Source organism: Eumetopias jubatus, unplaced genomic scaffold, assembly GCF_037043125.1.
Source record: "Eumetopias jubatus isolate StellerSeaLion01/CBP00866 unplaced genomic scaffold, mEumJub1_p1.0 scaffold_3, whole genome shotgun sequence".
NCBI classification, from domain to species: domain Eukaryota; kingdom Metazoa; phylum Chordata; class Mammalia; order Carnivora; family Otariidae; genus Eumetopias; species Eumetopias jubatus.
In genome coordinates, this window is record NW_028274809.1 from 140,800,834 (window position 1) to 140,820,126 (window position 19,293).

Below are 19,293 nucleotides of genomic sequence, written 5' to 3' on the forward strand. Positions count from 1 at the left end.
CACGCAGTGGAAAAGATACACCTTTTTCTGAAGACCCGGTACTTTGCTATTCAAAATGATGCCATTTGATGAGAATCCTAAAAGAAAGAACAGGTCATGAGGCCAGACACTTACCATCATTAGGCCCTGCCCCATCCCCATCAGGGGAGGCAGGATTATTCCCTAGACTCCCCAGAAGGTTCCCAGCCTTCCTTGTTTGCTAGGATGCAGCTTCTCTCGGTCGCTTCAGGCCCCACTGGCTCCTGCCCTTCACCTCTTTTCCAAAGGTGGCAGCCTCTGACATCTGGAGCTTCTTCACAAGCCCAGGTATCATCAGCCAGGACACTCCGCTCCATCTGGAGGAGAGGAGCAGCTAGAGGAGAGGACAGGCAGAGAGGCCAGTGAGGGCAAAGCAGCGGCCAGCCTGCAGGTGCAGGAGGGAGCGGTGGCCTGCCGTGGCTCTGGCAGAAGAGGGCAGGGGAGGGAACAGGACTGGTGGGCAGGGAGTACGAGGAGAGCCCACGGGAGTGTTCCAAGACAGGAGGACATGGAGTAGCGGGATGGAATCTTTTTACTAGGGAGGAGAGCAGTGAGCTTGTCTGTGTTGGTAAACTTGTAAAGGTGGAACTGGCTTTCACGACATGATCCTTTACTTCCATGGCAAGATAGCAAGGCCTTCCCCATTGTGTCAGGGAAGCAGAGCAGAGAGGGTTGGTGAGGAGAAATGTGAGGAACACCTGCAAGCGGAAACCTTCCGCGAGGAACACAGAGAGGGTTTTAGGTCCTTCTGTGCCCTCTGATAATGGCTGGTCTTGCTATCATTGTGGGGCTCGTTCGCTTTTCATGTCTGTAACACATTGTAGTTGTTGTGTGCAGAAACATCAGTGAGGGGGCCCTGAAAACCAGTGGGCAGAATTCTTGTTTCTCAAGCAGGAGCCATGTGGAAATGAGCCAAAGAGCCTCTGGTCCATAGTCAGCTGCCCCAGCCTCAGTTTCTCCTTGTTACCCCTCCTTTGGCAAAGCCCCTTTCATGGCATGGAGAGCATGTGGCTTTCTTGCTGAGAATTGGACATTGTCTTAAGAAAAAAAAAAAAAGAAAAGAAAAGAAGAAGCTTTCATTTTAGTATGTACAAATAACCAGAAAGAACCAGTAAGTATTCTGGATCAGACACATTGTCAGTATAGCCACATTTATTTTCTTCTTTTCTTTCCAACTTTAAGCATTTATTTCCTGCCCTGAATACTTTATCTTCGGCATAAAAAAAGATGATGACAAAGATGCTGCTTCCTGAGCACTAATAAGCCAGGAAGAAATACTGGTGAGCCGCTGCAAGGTCTGCTCACCCTTTGCCCTTGCTCTCTGCTTCCAAATGTCTGCTTCGAGCCGGGCGAGGATAAAATGCCAATTAAAGGTTTCCAGAAATCTCCTGATAAGTGATCTCTCCTAAGCCTTCTGAGAGAAAGTAAATAGAGGACTGTTTTCAAATGTTCACTGTTAAAAATCTCATTTGAGAAATAGCTTTTCTTCTGATGCCTCAGTGACCAAGGAAATGTTTCCCCAATTCTTCCTTTACAAAAAGAAAATCATCTTTTTTTTTCTTAGGCCTCCAGAAACAATGCCAGTCATTCAAATATGTTCTCAAGGAAGACATGTCGAGTAGCCCTGCAGCATGTTAGAACAACCGGAAATACATCATTCACGAGTAATCGTTTCTATAACATCATTTAGCTGGTGGCAACTTGCAAACACTGCAGGGTTGAAATTAATAGCAATACAACTAGGAAATGAAATCATTTGTTATTCTTAAGAACCAATTTTATACATTTTATGCCTATGGAACTGCTTTCTAATCTCATTATTTAAAAAATAATGATCAAGACCCATTTATTTTTTGCCAGCCATCAAGTTTTATAAAATATTGGTCTCAAACTGGTTTCAATAAGACTCATTAGAATTATGTGCTCCATCTGTTTTTTTTTTCCTCGCAAGTTTTATAAAGTGTGACCTCAAGATAAATCAGAGTTAACAGGATGATATATACTTAACAGATACGCTTGCTTATTCATTTGGGATTTTTTATTTGTTTTTGTTTTTTCTTTTGCAGTTAAAAGGTACCAAGGAAATGGTCGAGACCAATGGCCACAGCCATGAGGACACAAATGTAGGTACCACTAACCTGATATTTGCTCTTGTTTCTTGATATTGGTTGAATGCCCACAGGTATGTGGCACTTTATTTATAACCCCGAGGAAGTCAGAAGCCCTGCCTCTCAGTGGCTTATTAAGATTACTATGAATGGTTTGGCAATAAAATATGGTAGACAGGCACTGCTGTTATTAGCTGAGATTACCGAACGTCAATTTCAAGGTACTTGAGCCAATCTGTATTGTTAAAATTCTCATCTTAGCGAATTTCTTTGAGCCCTTTATATTTTCAAAGCTATATACTAATGATGGGTTGAGAGGACAAATGGAACGAGACCAAACAAGGTAATAAGTTGTATATTGCATGTATATTTATTAAGTTTGCTTGTCACTGAAGATGGTAATGAAATGATTGTTATGCTGGAGAGGTTTCAGAGCAAACCCCTTCTCTCAGAAAAGCCCTTGAAAGCATTGCCTCTCTTGTTTCTGACGCAGTAGCGTGGTGCATCCATCTTCTTGACACAAGATCCCAGTTAGCACCCCGACTTCCTATCTCAGTGTTCCTTGCGTATCCAGTTGCCCAACCTTAGTCAAGTACTCTCTTTGCCTTGGAAGGTCCTTTGTCCCAGGTGAAATATTATGCCATGCAGATCATTGTCCCTCCCTGTGTTTGATGGTTTTGCTTTTGTCTTTTTGAAAATCTCTCTGATAATCTGTATGTGTTTGGTTATCCCCATCACAGAAAATGCTTACTAAGCAGTTCTTTTCATATAACACAGAATCAGACATGGTAATGAATGCCTGATTAAGCTAGAGCTAGGAGAAATTATATACTTCATGTTCACTCTTGTTTTAATTATATACTGCAGAAAGCCTGACATAGAAAGTACCAAAAAATCCCTCTTAATAACTACTGTTCCTACCAAACATATATTTAATGTCTGACGTTTATTGAGAACCTACTGTGTACATGGACCTCTGCTAAATGCTGGCAGTGGGGGTGGTTACAAAGAAACATAAGACTTGCCGTCTGCCCTCAAAGAACTTATAACTGAGGGGTGCCTGGGTGGCTCAGTTGTTAAGCGTCTGCCTTCGGCTCAGGTCATGATCCCACGGTCCTGGGATCGAGCCCTGCATTGGGCTCCCTGCTCCACGGGAAGCCTGCTTCTCCCTCCCTCACTCCCCCTGCTTGTGTTCCCTCTCTCACTGTGTCTCTCTCTGTCAAATAAAAAAAAAAAAAAAAGAAAAGAACTTAAAACTGAGTAGAGGAATAAGGGGACACTTGGGTGATATACAAGATGTGATAAGTGTACAGGAAGGTGAGGCAGCTATGACGTGATGTAGTTTGAAATCTGGACTTTGCAGGTTATTACCCGTGTCAGCTGGGGACAGGTGAGCCCTTCTGAGCTTCATATTCCTGTTTGTAAAACAGATAGCAAAGCCACCCTCAGAAATGTGTCACAATGTTGTAATGAGCGAAGGCATGTGAAAACCTTAAGGTGGTATTACTATGGTTTCTTTCTGGTGGATAATTAAGAATGGCTTTCCGGGGGGCACCTGGGTGGCTGTCTTTTTAAACGTCTGCCTTCAACTCAGGTCATGATCCCAGGGTCCTGTGATTGAGCCTGACATCGGGCTCCCTGCTCAGCTGGGAGTCTGCTTCTCTATCTCCTTCTGCCCCTCCCAACTGCTTGTGCACGCGCGCGCGCTCTCTCTCTCTCTGTGTGCATCAAATAAATAAATAAAATCTTAAAAAAAAAAATGGCTTCCCAGAGCTGTGAGATTTGGGTTGGCTCTGAAGAATGGAGAGGACTGAGAAAGTAGAAAAGGAGAGGAGGAAGCCATTCATACAGAGCTCTCCACAGGCAATATTTCTACCTAAGTAGTTTCTCTTCCCACTTGAATATTTCATAAGCCCCATCCTTACCCTAGAGCTTTTTTCCAGGGTCCTGTCCTCCAGTGACACACTGCTGCCACATTCTCAGCCAGAACCTTCACATTCTCTCCCCTCAGTCAGTCCCTCTGTGCCTTCCGTCAAATCCAGCAAGCCAGCCAAAATGGCAGTATGCCTTAGTTTCCTGGTCTGTAAATGGGGATGGAGTTACCTGCCTTTCTTTCCATAAGGCTGATGGTGAGAAGCAAATGAGAGAATGGACATGGAATTACTTTGTAACTGACATTCTGAGCAGGATTTAGTTATGATTATGAGCTCATCTGTTGGTTAAATTAAATTGACGATACTTGTGAAGATAAGCCTACGACAATATCTAGTCCCTAGGCTCTCATTTTGAGAAACATCAAAAGCCATTCATTATTAAATGAAAAAAGTGGAAGATCATCTTTGAGTTCTTTTGTCCTTCCTAAAGGAAAGTTTTTAGCTTTGAAAAACTCCTCTCTGGAATGCAGGATGTGGGCTTTGTAATCAGCAGAAGAAATGACTGTTGGGAGATGGGGTTCAGGCCAAGTAGGAGGGAGGAGCAGCACCGTAACCAGAGGTGGGTGAGATACTTGTGGAAGATCGAGCCCAGCCACACTTGCTGGTCACCACTGGTGGCCACTGCCTCACCGGCCCGAAGGTGAGGGTAGTCATCATAATCACTGCCTGTTCGTTCAGAGGTTTCCCAGTAGGTGGGCTCTTCACTTGTCTTTCTCTGTTTTGTCTGTAGTGTTGTCTCCCTTGGGCAGTTTCCCTACCACCTTCACTGGGGTGATGTGAATGAAAAGAAACAAAAATTAGTTTTTTTGGCCACATATGAGAAGCACTTGTGCAATATCTTGTGGAGATATTTTTAAATGTCTGCAATGAAGTCTGTGTCTCATCTAAAGTTTCTATCAGCTCTGCAGTGGTAGAAGAAATCAAGGCTTTCAAACCAGACTGAGAGGTTTTGAGTCCATTTTGACCCCCAAATAGCCATGTGACCAGGGCAAGTTATTCAACCTTTCTGAACTTTACCTTCCCCATCCATAATTGTGCTCAGGGAAACCATGTACATAAACACTTGGCTCAGACTACGTACTCAACATACCAGTTCCCTCTCTCTACTTAACAACATAAATAGTATTTAATGTGGAAGGCGGGATTTTGACAGGATGAATTTTAATGCAGATCATGAGGTTTAAAGCCTCTGACCCAGAGGTTACTGACAAAGACATACAGATTTTTTTTTTCACTATAATTATTTACATGGGCAGAAATTTTATATATTATTTATTAATAACAATTATATAGGACTGGTCCTGGCTTAGCTGGATATTCTTGTGACAGTTGACAAGTGCTTTTTAAAAACAATACATTTTATTGTAAAGGAAGTAATTTGTAAGGAACTGGAAAATTACAGAAAAAAAATACAGAGGTAAAAGAAAAGCACTTAGTATCTCATTACTCAGAGATAACCACCATTAATGTTTTATTTTCCTCCTTTCCAGTCATGTGCATATATATGACCAGAGGGAAAAACCCATAAATAAATATTATCATATTGTTTTCAGTTTTGTACCTTTTTGATTTCTCATTATATCATAAATATTTTCTTGTCACCAAATGTTCCTCAAAGACGTGATTCTTAATGACTGCATAATGTAGATACACAATAACTGAACCACAGACCTATGTGTTAGGCATTTAACTTCCCATTTTTTTACTCTTATAAATAATGCTGTAATTAACATGCCCGTAAATCTTGTTCTGCATCTTTTATATTTGTTTCTGGGGGATACCGTATATTAATAGCTGTGTCATCAAGTCTGGCAGGGAGCGTCAGATTTACAGAATTGTTTAGCATTTAGAATGTGGTGTGGCAGATGCCCACTTATGGTATCCATTAGTAGTCCTGAAGGGACCCATAAAAAATATGTCTAGTCTTGAAATTTACTAACTCTGTTGCCTTAGTCCCAAGAGTTGTCAGGCTGATGGGATGTTAACCACACCTAGATTTGGTGTGCTACTATTATTTTTCTCCTCTTTTTACATTTTATTGAGCAACCAGTCTCTGACCAACACCACCTGAGGTCCCCAAACTGAAGCGCCATACAAAACCTACCCTTATCCCCTATCACAAGATCGGCAAGCTCATGCACATGAGAAAAGTTTTCTGAGGTCTGATTTAAAACCATCAGAGCCAGAAACTGAGATCACCTGCAAAGGTTTTTTGATTTAATTAATTTTTGATTAATTAATTTTTGATTTAAATAGGTTTTTCCTTCTGTTTGGAACTGGATACATTAATGACAGCTGGGCAGTCCAACCTTCTAAGTGTAGCCGAGTTTAACACTAGCCTTGATCATAGTTCATTTAGAGATTTCAGTTATGCCAGACCCAATTTCCTTTCCTAAAATGCAAACTATGAATTTTATTTTTGTCTCTGAGCTATCTCGTAATCCCCAGAACTGCTAAACAACTAGCCTGGCCCCTGGTAATTATGCATAACAGATACCCAAATCTAAAAAAAAAAAAAAAGATCATCTGTGCTCATCTTGCATCTCTTTTTTATGACCTTCCTCCGAGAGCTATCCCCCCACCTGTGATCCTTACATGTGAATGTTTGGTGAGAACGTGGAGGGGAAGGGAGAGGATGCGAGAAATGTAGGAAGTTGGAGGAATCAAGTAAAGTGGCAGCTGAAGCCTGCAGTATATAAGCAGTTTGGTCTAAAAGTTTTCCACGAATTTCCACTGCTCCTGCGCTGTGTGTGCTATACTAAAGCCGCGACACCACATCTTCTGGTTGCCCAGTTCAGGCCCACATACTGGGGTCAGAGGAATCATTTGCAACCTGTAAGGAGACTTAATTCATGTAAAGAGAAGTTTCCCACTGTCAAGTACAATACCCTTCCCACCTAACAATAAAACAAAAACATAAAAGAGAAAAGACTTTTCAGTTTTTCACGCTGCCTCTGTAAGAAAGTAAATCCTCAGAGTTGTCTTTAAATCTGTCGGAGTAAAGATGTTAGGAGTGTAGAGAAGAGATACTGTGTGAAGAACATTCTTCAAGTTTAGCACCCCGCAGCGGAAAGCCACTCTTAACCATGTATTTTAATGATGTCTATGGCAGAACTTCTGCAAGAGCTGGGTCCTTTGCCCAGTTTCAGAACGTGGCTTTCATCCTTGAGGCTGGCGAGCAGGAGAGGTAAAAATATACACTGATGTGGTAAACAAGGCAGGAAAGAAAAAAGCCCCATGGGAAAATGGGCCCGTACTCTCAAACGGCAAAGATAACTGGGCTCCATCCTTTCCTCCCATAACAACTTGCCACCTGCTCTTGGGGGCCTTGCCAACCTGGAAATGGAGGGGAGCAGACAAGGAAAGGACTCGCTCTTCCCAAACCTCATCCCACAGGCTCTATGAGGGCAACATGAGCCTCTGACCTGGCGAGCATGCGCCTAGCAGGACTGGGGAGTGAGACTACAGACGTCACAGTTCCTCCAGCCCTGGGAATCTCTCTTCTCACCGTGTCCAGCCACCCTCAGCCTTACGGAGTTTCCACTTTGTCCTGCCATCCTCTTTTCACTCTGTTAATTAAGTAGTCATTGAGGGAGGCGGCAGCAGAGTGTAGGGGTTTGGATCAGGTCTGGGCACCAAGCGGCCTGGCCTCAATCCTGGCTCTGCCCCTCACTGTCCAGGAAACCTTGAATGATAACTACCCCCTTGCACCAACATTTTTTTCATTTCTAAAATGAAGGTAATCACACCTGCTTCACAGGGTTATTGTGAGCATGGCTTAGTGGTGTGGACACCATTGGTACCTGTTAGGTATTGTTATTACCCCGGCCTTCCACAGGCCAGAGGCTGTGCCAGGTTCTGGAGATCCATCGGTGAGTCATGTCAACGTGGTTCTAGCCCAGGTGGAGCTGACCTCCTATCACGCGCCCCACCCTTACCAAAACTTGCTTGTCCTCTGTGTCCTTCTAGCAGGCCTCACTCTCCACCATCAAGTTAGTATCACAGTGGGCATCACAGACTTGGTAAGGTAACTTATTTGCACGTTTCCAGTAACTCTCTGGAGATGAGCCCTTTATCGGAAGGATTGGATCCATGGAGAACAGATTCTGACAGGAATGGGATGTGATACATAGATATATAAGGAGCTTTAGGACCCTTGAGAAGCTCAACTAGAAAACTAGTGGCCACTTTGTCTTTCTTCAGGGAAAGATGGACCCACATATGTAGGTGCCTGAGGTCACCCTTGCTCGGTAGATGTTTAAAAATCAAGAAGGTGGACTTGTCGTGGATGAAAATTTCCTTTACCCTGTAATATGTGACTCTCCTCATATACTAAATGCTGACATCCAGAACTTGGTCTTCTCCTCAAATTACAGCTCCGGCAGCATCATTGCTTTTCTCCTGCTGGTGCCCCCTTCCCCGTCCTCTACCCCTCCTACCCACACCCCCAGCAGCCTTACCACGTTTTCTGCTGTGAATTAACGACATGTCCTGCTATTACCATGAAATCCATAATTCTGTCTAAAAACAACCCCAAACACATCCCAACCCTGCACTCTCGAAAGGGACCGATGCCTGGAAGAGGCCCTGTACCACTTTCTGGCTCACAGAGCCCCAGCTCCTGCCATCAAAAACAGGCTGAGGCTGGCTTCATGGTCGGTGCTTTTGTTTCCAGTACACACATGAGAAGTTGTCTTAGAAATCTCCTCACTCCCAACCGACAGTGTATTTCCCCAGCTGGAGCTGGGGGCTACGGGTCTGTCCTTTTTCTCAGGATAGGAGTCAACTCGGTAGTAGCTGCTTAATGGATTTGGAGCAGGTAACGGGATAAGCACATGTCTAATAAAGCTGACGGGTTGGGTTTAGAGAAGTGGAAATGCCTTCTTTCCAACCAGAACAGGTTAGAGAAGAATAGGCAAAAGGGACCTAAATTTCAGCTCTATGTAAAATAGCCTGACATGGACATGGCTGCCTAGATAGCTGCAGCCAAGATCTGAAACAAATTTTTTGATTTTGGAGACCGAATGTACTTTGCCCAAAAGGTTGAATGATCCTACCTGATGTAGAAGCAAAAGCAATTGTTTAAGATGGAAAACTGGTAACAAGTAGATCCAATATCCATACATATGAATGCTTCTTATCTTAAAAGCACCATTTATCAGAAAGTAACACAGACAATATACAGTAACAGTCACCTTACAGACAATACAATGGCACTAAATTCATACCTTTCAATAATTACCCTGAATGTAAGTGGGCTCAATGCCCCAATCAAAAGACACAGGCTATCAGATTGGATTAAAAAACAAGACCCATCAATATGCTGTCTGCAAGAGACTCATTTTAGACCCAAAGACACCCCCAGATTGAAAGTGAGGGGGTGGAAAACCATTTACTATGCTAATGGACACCAAAAGAAAGCCGGGGTGGCAATCCTTGTATCAGACAAATTAGATTTTAAAACAAAGACTGTAGGGCGCCTGGGTGGCTCAGTTGGTTAAGTGACTGCCTTCGGCTCAGGTCATGATCCTGGAGTCCTGGGATCGAGTCCCATATCGGGCTCCCTGCTCAGCGGGGAGTCTGCTTCTCCCTCTGACCCTCTTCCCTCTTGTGCTCTCTGTCTCTCATTCTCTCTCTCTCAAATAAATAAAGTCTTTAAAAAAAAAAAAAACACAAAGACTGTAATAAGAGATGAAGAAGGACACTACATCCTACTTAAAGGGTTTATCCAACAAGAAGATCTAACAATTGTAAATATCTATGCCCCTAACATGGGAGCAGCCAATTATATAAGGCAATGAATAACAAAAGCAAAGAAACACATTGACAACAATACAGTAATAGTGGGGAACTTTAACACCCCCCTGACTGAAATGGACAGATCATCTAAGCGAAAGATCAACAAGGAAATAAAGACTTTAAATGACACACTGGACCAAATGGACTTCACAGACATATTCAGAACACTCCATCACAAAGCAACGGAATACACATTCTTCTCTAGTGCCCATGGAACAGTCTCCAGAATTGATCACATCCTAGGTCACAAATCAGGTCTCAACTGGTACCAAAAGATTGGGATTATTCCCTGCTTATTTTCAGACCACACTGCTTTGAAACTAGAACTCAATCACAAGAGGAAAGTCGGAAAGAACTCAGATACATGGAGGCTAAAGAGCATCCTACCAAAGAATGAATGGGTCAACTGGGAAATTAAAGAAGAATTAAAAAAATTCATGGAAACCAATGAAAATGAAAACACAACGGTTCAAAATCTTTGGGATACAGCAAAGGCAGTCCTGAGAGGAAAGTATATAGCAATACAAGCCTTTCTCAAGAAACAAGAAAGGTCTCAAATACACAACCTAACCCTACACCTAAAGGAGCTGGAGAAAGAACAGCAAATAAAGCCTAAACCCAGCAGGAGAAGAGAAATCATAAAGATCAGAGCAGAAATCAATGAAAGAGAAACCAAAAGAACAGTAGAACAGATCAATGAAACTAGGAGCTGGTTCTTTGAAAGAATTAACAAGATTGATAAACCCCTGGCCAGACTGATCAAAAAGAAAAGAGAAATGACCCAAATCAACAAAATCATGAATGAAAGAGGAGAGATCACAACCAACACCAAAGAAATACAAACAATTATAAGAACATATTATGAGCAACTCTATGCCAGCAAATTAGATAACCTGGAAGAAATGGGTACATTCCTAGCGATGTATCAACTACCAAAATTGAACCAGGAAGAAATAGAAATCCTGAACAGACCTATAACCACTAAGGAAATTGAAGCAGTCAACAAAAATGTCCCAACAAACAAAAGCCCAGGGCCAGATGGCTTCCCAGGGGAATTCTATCAGACATTTAAAGAAGAATTAATACCTGTTCTCCTGAAACTGTTCCAAAAAATAGAAATAGAAGGAAAACTTCCAAACTCATTTTATGAGGCCACCATTACCTTGATCCCCAAACCAGACAAAGACCCCATCAAAAAGGAGAATTACAGACCAATATCCTTGAAGAACATGGATGCAAAAATTCTCACCAAAATACCAGCCAATAGGATCCAACAGTACATTAAAAGGATTATTCACCATGACCAAGTGGGATTTATCCCTGGGCTGCAAGGTTGGTTCAACATCCGCAAATCAATCAACGTGATACAATACATTAACAAAAGAAAGAACAAGAATCACATGATCCTCTCAATAGATGCAGAAAAAGCATTTGACAAAGTACAGCATCCTTTCTTGATCAAAACTCTTCAGAGTATAGGGATAGAGGGTACATACCTCAGTATCATAAAAGCCATCTATGAGAAACCTACAGCGAATATCATTCTCAATGGGGAAAAGCTGAGAGCCTTTCCCCTAAGGTCAGGAACACGGCAGGGATGTCCAGTATCACCACTGCTATTCAACATAGTATTAGAAGTCCTACCCACAGCAATCAGACAACAAAAAGAAATCGAAGGCATCCAAATCGGCAAAGAGGAAGTCAAACTCTCACTCTTTGCAGATGGTATGATACTGTATGTGGAAAACCCAAAAGACTCCACCCCAAAACTGCTAGAACTCATACAGGAATTCAGTAAAGTAGCAGGATATAAAATCAATGCACAGAAATCAGTGGCATTCCTATACACCAACAACAAGACAGAAGAGAGACAAATCAAGGAGTCGATCCCATTTACAATTGCAGCCAAAACCATAAGATACCTAGGAATAAATTTAACCAAAGAGGCAAAGGATCTGTACTCAGAAAACTATAAAATACTCATGAAAGAAATTGAAGAAGACACAAAGAAATGGAAAAACGTTCCATGTTCATGGATTGGAAGAACAAGCATTGTGAAGATGTCAATGCTACCTAGAGCAATCTACACATTCAATGCAATCCCCATCAAAATACCATTCACTTTTTTCAAAGAAATGGAACAAATAATCCTAAAATTTGTATGGAACCAGAAGAGACCCCGAATAGCCAGAGGAATCTTGAAAAAGAAAAGCAAAGCTGGCAGCATCACAATTCTGGACTTCCAGCTCTATTACAAAGCTGTCATCATCAAGACACTTTGGTACTGGCACAAAAACAGACACATAGATCAATGGAACAGAATAGAGAGCCCAGAAATGGACCCTCAACTCTATGGTCAACTCATCTTTGACAAAGCAGGAAAGAATGTCCAGTGGAAAAAAGACAGTCTCTTCAACAAATGGTGTTGGGAACATTGGACAGCCACATGCAGAAGAATGAAACCGGACCATTTCCTTACACCACACACAAAAATAGACTCCAAATGGTTGAAAGACCTAAACGTGAGACAGGAATCCATCAAAATCCTAAAGGAGAACACAGGTAGCAACTTCTTTGACCTCAGCCGCAGCAACTTCTTCCTAGAAACAGCGCCAAAGGCAAGGGAAGCAAGGGCAAAAATGAACTATTGGGATTTCATCAAGATAAAAAGGTTTTGCACAGCAAAAGAAACAGTCCACAAAACCAAAAGACAATCGACAGAATGGGAGAAGATATTTGCAAATGACCTATCAGATAAAGGGCTAGTATCCAAAATCCATAAAGAACTTACCAAACTCAACACCCAAAGAACAAATAATCCAATCAAGAAATGGGCAGAAGACATGAACAGACATTTTTCCAAAGAAGACATCCAAACGGCCAACAGACACATGAAAAAGTGCTCAACATCGCTCGGCATCAGGGAAATCCAAATCAAAACCTCAATGAGATACCACCTCACACCAGTCAGAATGGCTAAAATTAACAAGTCAGGAAACGACAGATGTTAGCGGGGATGTGGAGAAAGGGGAACCCTCCTACACTGTTGGTGGGAATGCAAGCTGATGCAACCACTCTGGAAAACAGTATGGAGGTTCCTCAAACAGTTGAAAATAGAGCTACCATACGATCCAGCAATTGCACTACTGGGTATTTACCCCAAAGATACAAATGTAGGGATCCGAAGGGGTACGTGCACCCCAATGTTTATAGCAGCAATGTCCACAATAGCCAAACTGTGGAAAGAGCCAAGATGTCCATCGACAGATGAATGGATAAAGAAGAGGTGGTATGTATACACAATGGAATATTATGCAGCCATCAAAAGGAATGAGATCTTGCCATTTGCAACGACGTGGATGGAACTGGAGGGTGTTATGTGAGTGAAATAAGTCAATCAGAGAAAGACATGTATCATATGACCTCACTGATACGAGGAATTCTTAATCTCAGGAAACAAACTGAGTGTTGCTGGAGTGGTGGGGGGTGGGAGGGATGGGGGGGCTGGGTGATAGGCATTGGGGAGGGTATGTGCTATGGTGAGCACTGTGAACTGTGCAAGACTGTTGAATCACAGATCTGTACTTCGGAAACAAATAATGCAACATATGTTAAGAAAAAAGAAAAAGAAGAAGATAGCAGGAGGGGAAGAAAGAAGGGGAGTAAGTCGGAGGGGGAGACGAACCATGAGAGACGATGGACCCTGAAAAACAAACTGAGGGTTCTAGAGGGGAGGAGGGTAGGGGAATAGGTTAGCCTGGTGATGGGTATTAAAGAGGGCACATTCTGCGTGGAGCACTGGGTGTCATGCACAAACAATGAATCATGGAACCCTACATCAAAAACTAATGATCTAAGGTATGGTGATTAACATAACAATAAAAAAATTTTAAAAAAGTAAAAGCACCATTTATTTTTATGAAAAATTTGGAAAATGCAGAAAAATATAAAGAAAAAGAAAACGACCTGCAGTCTGACCACTGAGAAATTCATGTTTCCACTTGTTTGTAACTCCTTCATCTTTGTGTGCACACGTACACACTTCCACCTCACTTGAAGCATATCACATGGGCAGTTTTCCAGCCTGTGCTTTTCCCCTTATAAATTATTAGCCTTTCCCCATTGTATTAAGTATTTTTCTGACATGAGTTTTAATGACCACCTAATACTTCATGCCACAGATATGCTCTAGTTTTAATCATTTCCTGCCATGGGACTTCAAAATATTTGTTCTTGCTGTCATGGACAGCATGCAGTGAACATTAACAATGTATTAGTTAATTCACCCTACCGTTCTAGCACTTTTTAAATGTGAAGATTCCCACTTGATTGGGATTTAGGGATGGTGGGAGATGCACAGATTCTTTAAAACTGTTAGAGCTCAACACGGACATGGTAAGTGGTGAAATACACAGCCAATACTAACGTTTGGATGTTACCACATAGAGAGGCTACTGAGTTCCTCAACAGGAGAGAAAACACTCCCAAGAATATTTGCATTCTGAAGAGAAAGGCAAGCTGTATATACTTCATGAATAATTTAGAAAAATAATAGCAAGACATGTTATTTGGGTTTTTGTGCTGTGAACTGCAGGTCAGACTTCTTGGTGGTCTCAGGAACACAGAGCCTGTCCTCTGGGGGGGACCCCAGACGCAGGCTCACAGAACCAGGCCACCCCTACCCCAGTGAGGCTTGTCCACCCTCTGGAGAAAAATGCATGAGATTGAGAAGAGTGATCAATTAAAAACAAAATGAGTTATAATCCCAAATAGAAAATTTTTTATTTCTAATATGGCCAAGAAGATACATGGAAGCCCCAAACCATCAACAAGAGATGCGTGCATAAGCACACAGACATGACTTGATTGCAAGCAACATCATTTTAAAGTCAAAGAAACCCAGAGGGCCTAATCACAGCTCTACAACTTAGTGCTCCCCGTTCTGCTGATCAAAAATGAACAGGGGGAAAGTTTGGGAACATTTGTGGGTAAAAGCCAGGAGTCGACAAGGTGAACAGAAGCCGAGGTTTGTTCTAGTGCCTCACAAAGACAGTAAGGGAGAGTCTTGGGAGCCTCCTTTACTCAATCAGCTTCGCTTCCTGCTGACACAGCACCAAGATTAGTGGTCTGAAAAGAGCGAGGAACAGGGAGTCACAAGTCCGGAAAGGTCCGTTCTGAGTCCCATGTTCCTGTGGAGCCACCCGGCTCCGGAGACTCTTAGACTATTAAACGTTCTACGGGACTTCCTCACTCCTAGTTTGTGCAAATGGCGCAGGAGAGCAGGAAGGGGAGAGGTAAGAAGCCCAGCAGCCAGCCCGGGGGCCAGAGATGGTCAGCGCCCCATCTGCGACACTGGGTTCTCCCCGGGGCGCTGTGACACAGCGCCAGGTGGGCCTTCCCCATTTCCACACACACTGCTCGTCTCCAGACCTCGTCCATCATACTGCCACATAACTCACTGGACTGTGGCATCTCTTTGAGGAAATGTGTAGGAAGATGACAAAGAAGAAAAGCAGGTGGAGAGATGGGAAGAAGCAAAAAGGGGAGAGGGGCGGGAAGGGCTGCGACAAGACGTTTTCCTGTTCCATCCCCTGCTGCTGCCAGCCACCCCTCTGAATCAGGCCGGGCAGGCAGCGGAGCGGCGCCCTTCACCGGCCCACACGCCCCTGCCGGCTCTGCTAGCCGACTCTGCCTGCACGACTATACGCACTTCATGAAAACGTTATCCAAAAATAGGTTCTTGAATTGGAAGCGGAAAGCTCAGATGTTAATCTGCAAATAAAATACCAGTGGGCTTCCTGGGGGTAACTACAAAGGTTGGACTTGGAACAAATAATGTTCAACCTACCCACAATCAGGTGGAATGTGTTCTAATCCTTCAACCTCAAAACTCTTCCCAGCCTTGATGGAGACCCTCTCTCCATTCCCTCCCTCCCTCTCTAGGGCCCAATAGGTGGCAATCCACCGCGCTGCGAGTCCACTGCCGGCCAAGTGCGGCTCCCCTCATGCTCCCAGCCCCCGCACATGCCCAGAGGGACTCCCAGCCTAGCTGCTCTCCCAGGCGCCAGAGGTCCTGTTGGTAGCCACCGGTAACTAAGCATCGTATTCAAACCTCCAGGCAGGTTGCAAAACTCACACTCTGGCTTTAAATCTAACTTAGGGTACCACAGAATTTCAGAATTTGCAAACCAAACCTCAGTGTGAATTCCCTCCATGTGCTCCTAACTCGGGCAGAGCACAAGCTGAACTGGGGAGGCAAGCTGGTGCTCGCAGGAAGAGGCCATCGTGGGTTAGATTCATTATAGAAAGCCTGGGGGACTTTTGCTTGAAGAAATGAGGGAGTAGTTCTGGCAGGAGCACTGAGGTCTCTGCCATCCCCCACCTAGGCAGCGGCCTGCTTATGAACATGCCCCATCCCCCAGAGACTTGCAAGGAACGCCTGGTCAGGTATATGGCAGCCGTTCTCCAAAAACTCTGTAGGTTCCCCTGGAGAGACTCACCAGCCTTGGAACATTTCATCGTTTTTTTTCAGATTTCTGTTCATTTGATTTTTTTTTTTTCAAGAAAATCCTATAAACCTCAGCCTTCCCAGCCCTGAAATTGCCCTTATAGGGGAGATTTGTGGCTTGTGATGTTCAGCATCACCATCATTTTTATTGTTATGTCAGCTTCCCCATGAGATTACAGACTGCCTTTCGTTGTCTGGACAAGTTCCAGACTGTTCAGTGTACGCTGATGAGCTACGTTTTGCCTGCCATGCAAATTCCATCTGTGTTTAAGCCCAGCTCAATTCCCATTTCTTGGGGCCTTATCCTAAGATCAGCCCAAATCAATTAGCATCTTTTCCATATTCCCGTGGTATTTATCAGCATTCCAAACATTCTGAACAACCCATGATGGGCCTGTCGCCTCAACTCAGGCATAAGTGCCTTAATGGCAGGTGATCTGTGTATGCCTTACAGAACCTACGATAATGATGAGCCTACGTAGGTGGGTACATTTGTAGCACATTTAAAATACTTACCGACTGATGGTATAATTGCCATAGAATTTGTGGCAACCTAGGACAGCTCTGTGAATCTGCTTGGCCTGGTTAGGTGAGAGCTGCACATACTTCCTTGTGTGTATTATCTGCAGGTGATCTTGAAGGTAAACTTATTCCATTCCACTTCACATTAAGATGTACAGAAGCGGCGTCTGGGTGGCTCAGTCAGTTAAGCATCTGACTCTTGGTTTCAGCTCAGGTCGTGATCTCAGGGTTGTGAGATCGAGCCCCACATCAGGCTCCAGGCTCAGTGCCAAGTCCTCTTGAGGTTCTCTCTCTCCCTCTGCCCCTCCCCCCTGCTCACATGCTCTCTCTAAATACATAAATTTTAAAAAAAAGATGTGTACAGAAGTCTTGTAGACTGTGAAAGTTAGAACTGAGGTGGTAGGGGTCACCTCACCTAACTCTTATTTTATGGATTTTAATTTAGTATGTGTTTTCTTGCCTAATTGTTGTGTGCCTGTGAGTCTTACATTCTGGAAGGCAGTAGTTCTCAGACTTTAGCAAGCAACAGAATCTAATGGAGAGCTTCTTAAAACACTAGAGTTTCAGATTGGGCAGATCTGGGCTGGGCCCTACAAATCTGCATTTCTGACAAGCTCCCGCAGGATGCCAGGCCACACTCTGCATGACTGCCACCTGCTTTCCACCCACCCAGATCACGTGCTGCTCTGGGCTTCCACAGCACCCAAGGCCAAGCCTTGTCACAGCTTAGGTCACACCATATTTCACTATCTTCTACATGCCTGTCATCCTCTGGATGCTTACATTCAAGAGCAGGAACTACTATCAGTCATCTGTGAATCTTGTCTAGCCCAAAGCCTACCATAGAGTCGATGCTTAAAAAATATTTGATGAATGTAAGTGTGGTGGAGGCCCAATAAATGCCAGTCAAACTGTGCTGAACCGAGGCGTCTAGGGACTTCATTTCGTCCAAATGTTGAACCCTTCTGCCATCCGACCCTCAAAAAGAAAAGACTGTACAATTAGTAATTGCCAGACTCGGGTTCATAAGAAAGCACATCCATCTGGAGAGTACGCAAAAGACAGCGGACTCACAACCAGCCATGTCCATCCGCACACAGATGCCGTGTGGGGAACATATGCCGTCAAGCCCGTCACTGTCCTCAAGGAGCACGTGGCCCACTGAGGAGACACCATCTGACAAAAAAGGGAAATCACCAAAGACTGGCTCTCAGTAAGGAAGAGGGCTTGGGGCGGACGAAGGGCCTGAATGAAGTGGAGAAGCTGTGATTCCCTGAGAGGTGACTCAGACAGAAGGCAGTGCACACTAACAGCTCCGGAGTCTGACTGCCTGGGGCCCAGTCTTAGAGACCCACTGCTTTCCAGGTCCCTGAACTTAGGAAGCTGCTCACCATATTTGTGCCTCAGTTGTTTCATCTGTGAGCAGGGATAATAATAGTCCCAGCATCTGGCATCTACCAAGCGTTCAGCAAGGGCTACATATTAGTATTATCGTCATGACCATTATTTATATTATTTGTTAGTCAGAGGACTTCCTGTGACACATCCACCGTGCACCAGCAATCCAGACACAGTTCTTGGAATATCTCTCATGTTGTGTCTGCAAGAACACAGAGGAGAGAACTGGACTTTGGTGTGTTGGGGAGGGGAGACTATTTAACATTTACTGAGCTCTCATAGTGTGCCTGGCCAACCTTGTGAAATTTGATTTTACTTTAATAATAATTAAATGTCTTCCTCATTTATCAGATTGCATCCCATCCCATCCCCATTATTCTTAGGACCTAATTTACTGCTATAAAGGTCAAAAAACCTCTGAATTTTAATATTATCATTAGTAATGTAAACTCAGCAGGTGAAAATTATGATAGTGGGTGCTTTGTAGCAGAGAAAAATAAGAAATGTCATACTGAGAAATGGACTGGGAAAATAACATGCCAAGAGCACCATAATACAATTAATCTTTACCAGCAATAGAGTCAGTATCATACGAGATAAATCAAACCAACTAATTCTGGATGCACATACATATATTTAAAAGTAGTTCACTTTAGTCTCTTCTGTTTGCATCTCCATTTTTATTGGTTAAGGAGATTTTTCATGTCCGTACTTCCACAGGCTGTGAAGGGTTTGTACTTGCGTAGGTATCGCAGTGTGGGTTACATTTTTTACATACTGAAGAGAAACACAAGGCTGTGTTTGAGATCAAGTGTATTTGGGAACATCTAGAAATGGCACATAGGAAAACTCAAAATACTACAACATACACTTTGAATAATGAATGGCGTTACTGGAATACAAAGGAATTTTTTCTCATTTTTAGATCATGTGTATTTAACAGGACTGTCACAAGACTATGCCAAAAGAAAGTCATTCATTTGCCAGCTTGAGAGCACAGTTTAAG

At 43.4% G+C, this 19,293-nt stretch overlaps 1 protein-coding gene across 1 annotated transcript in view; it reads left to right on the plus strand.

Annotated features, from left to right (window-relative positions):
* Positions 1-19,293, plus strand: part of ENOX1 (ecto-NOX disulfide-thiol exchanger 1) — a 251,530-nt gene that overhangs the window by 176,980 nt on the left and 55,257 nt on the right. The window contains exon 12 of the mRNA XM_028106142.2: positions 2,085-2,141. Within this exon, the coding sequence (XP_027961943.2) occupies positions 2,085-2,141 (57 nt within the window). The remainder of the gene's footprint in view (positions 1-2,084; positions 2,142-19,293) is intronic.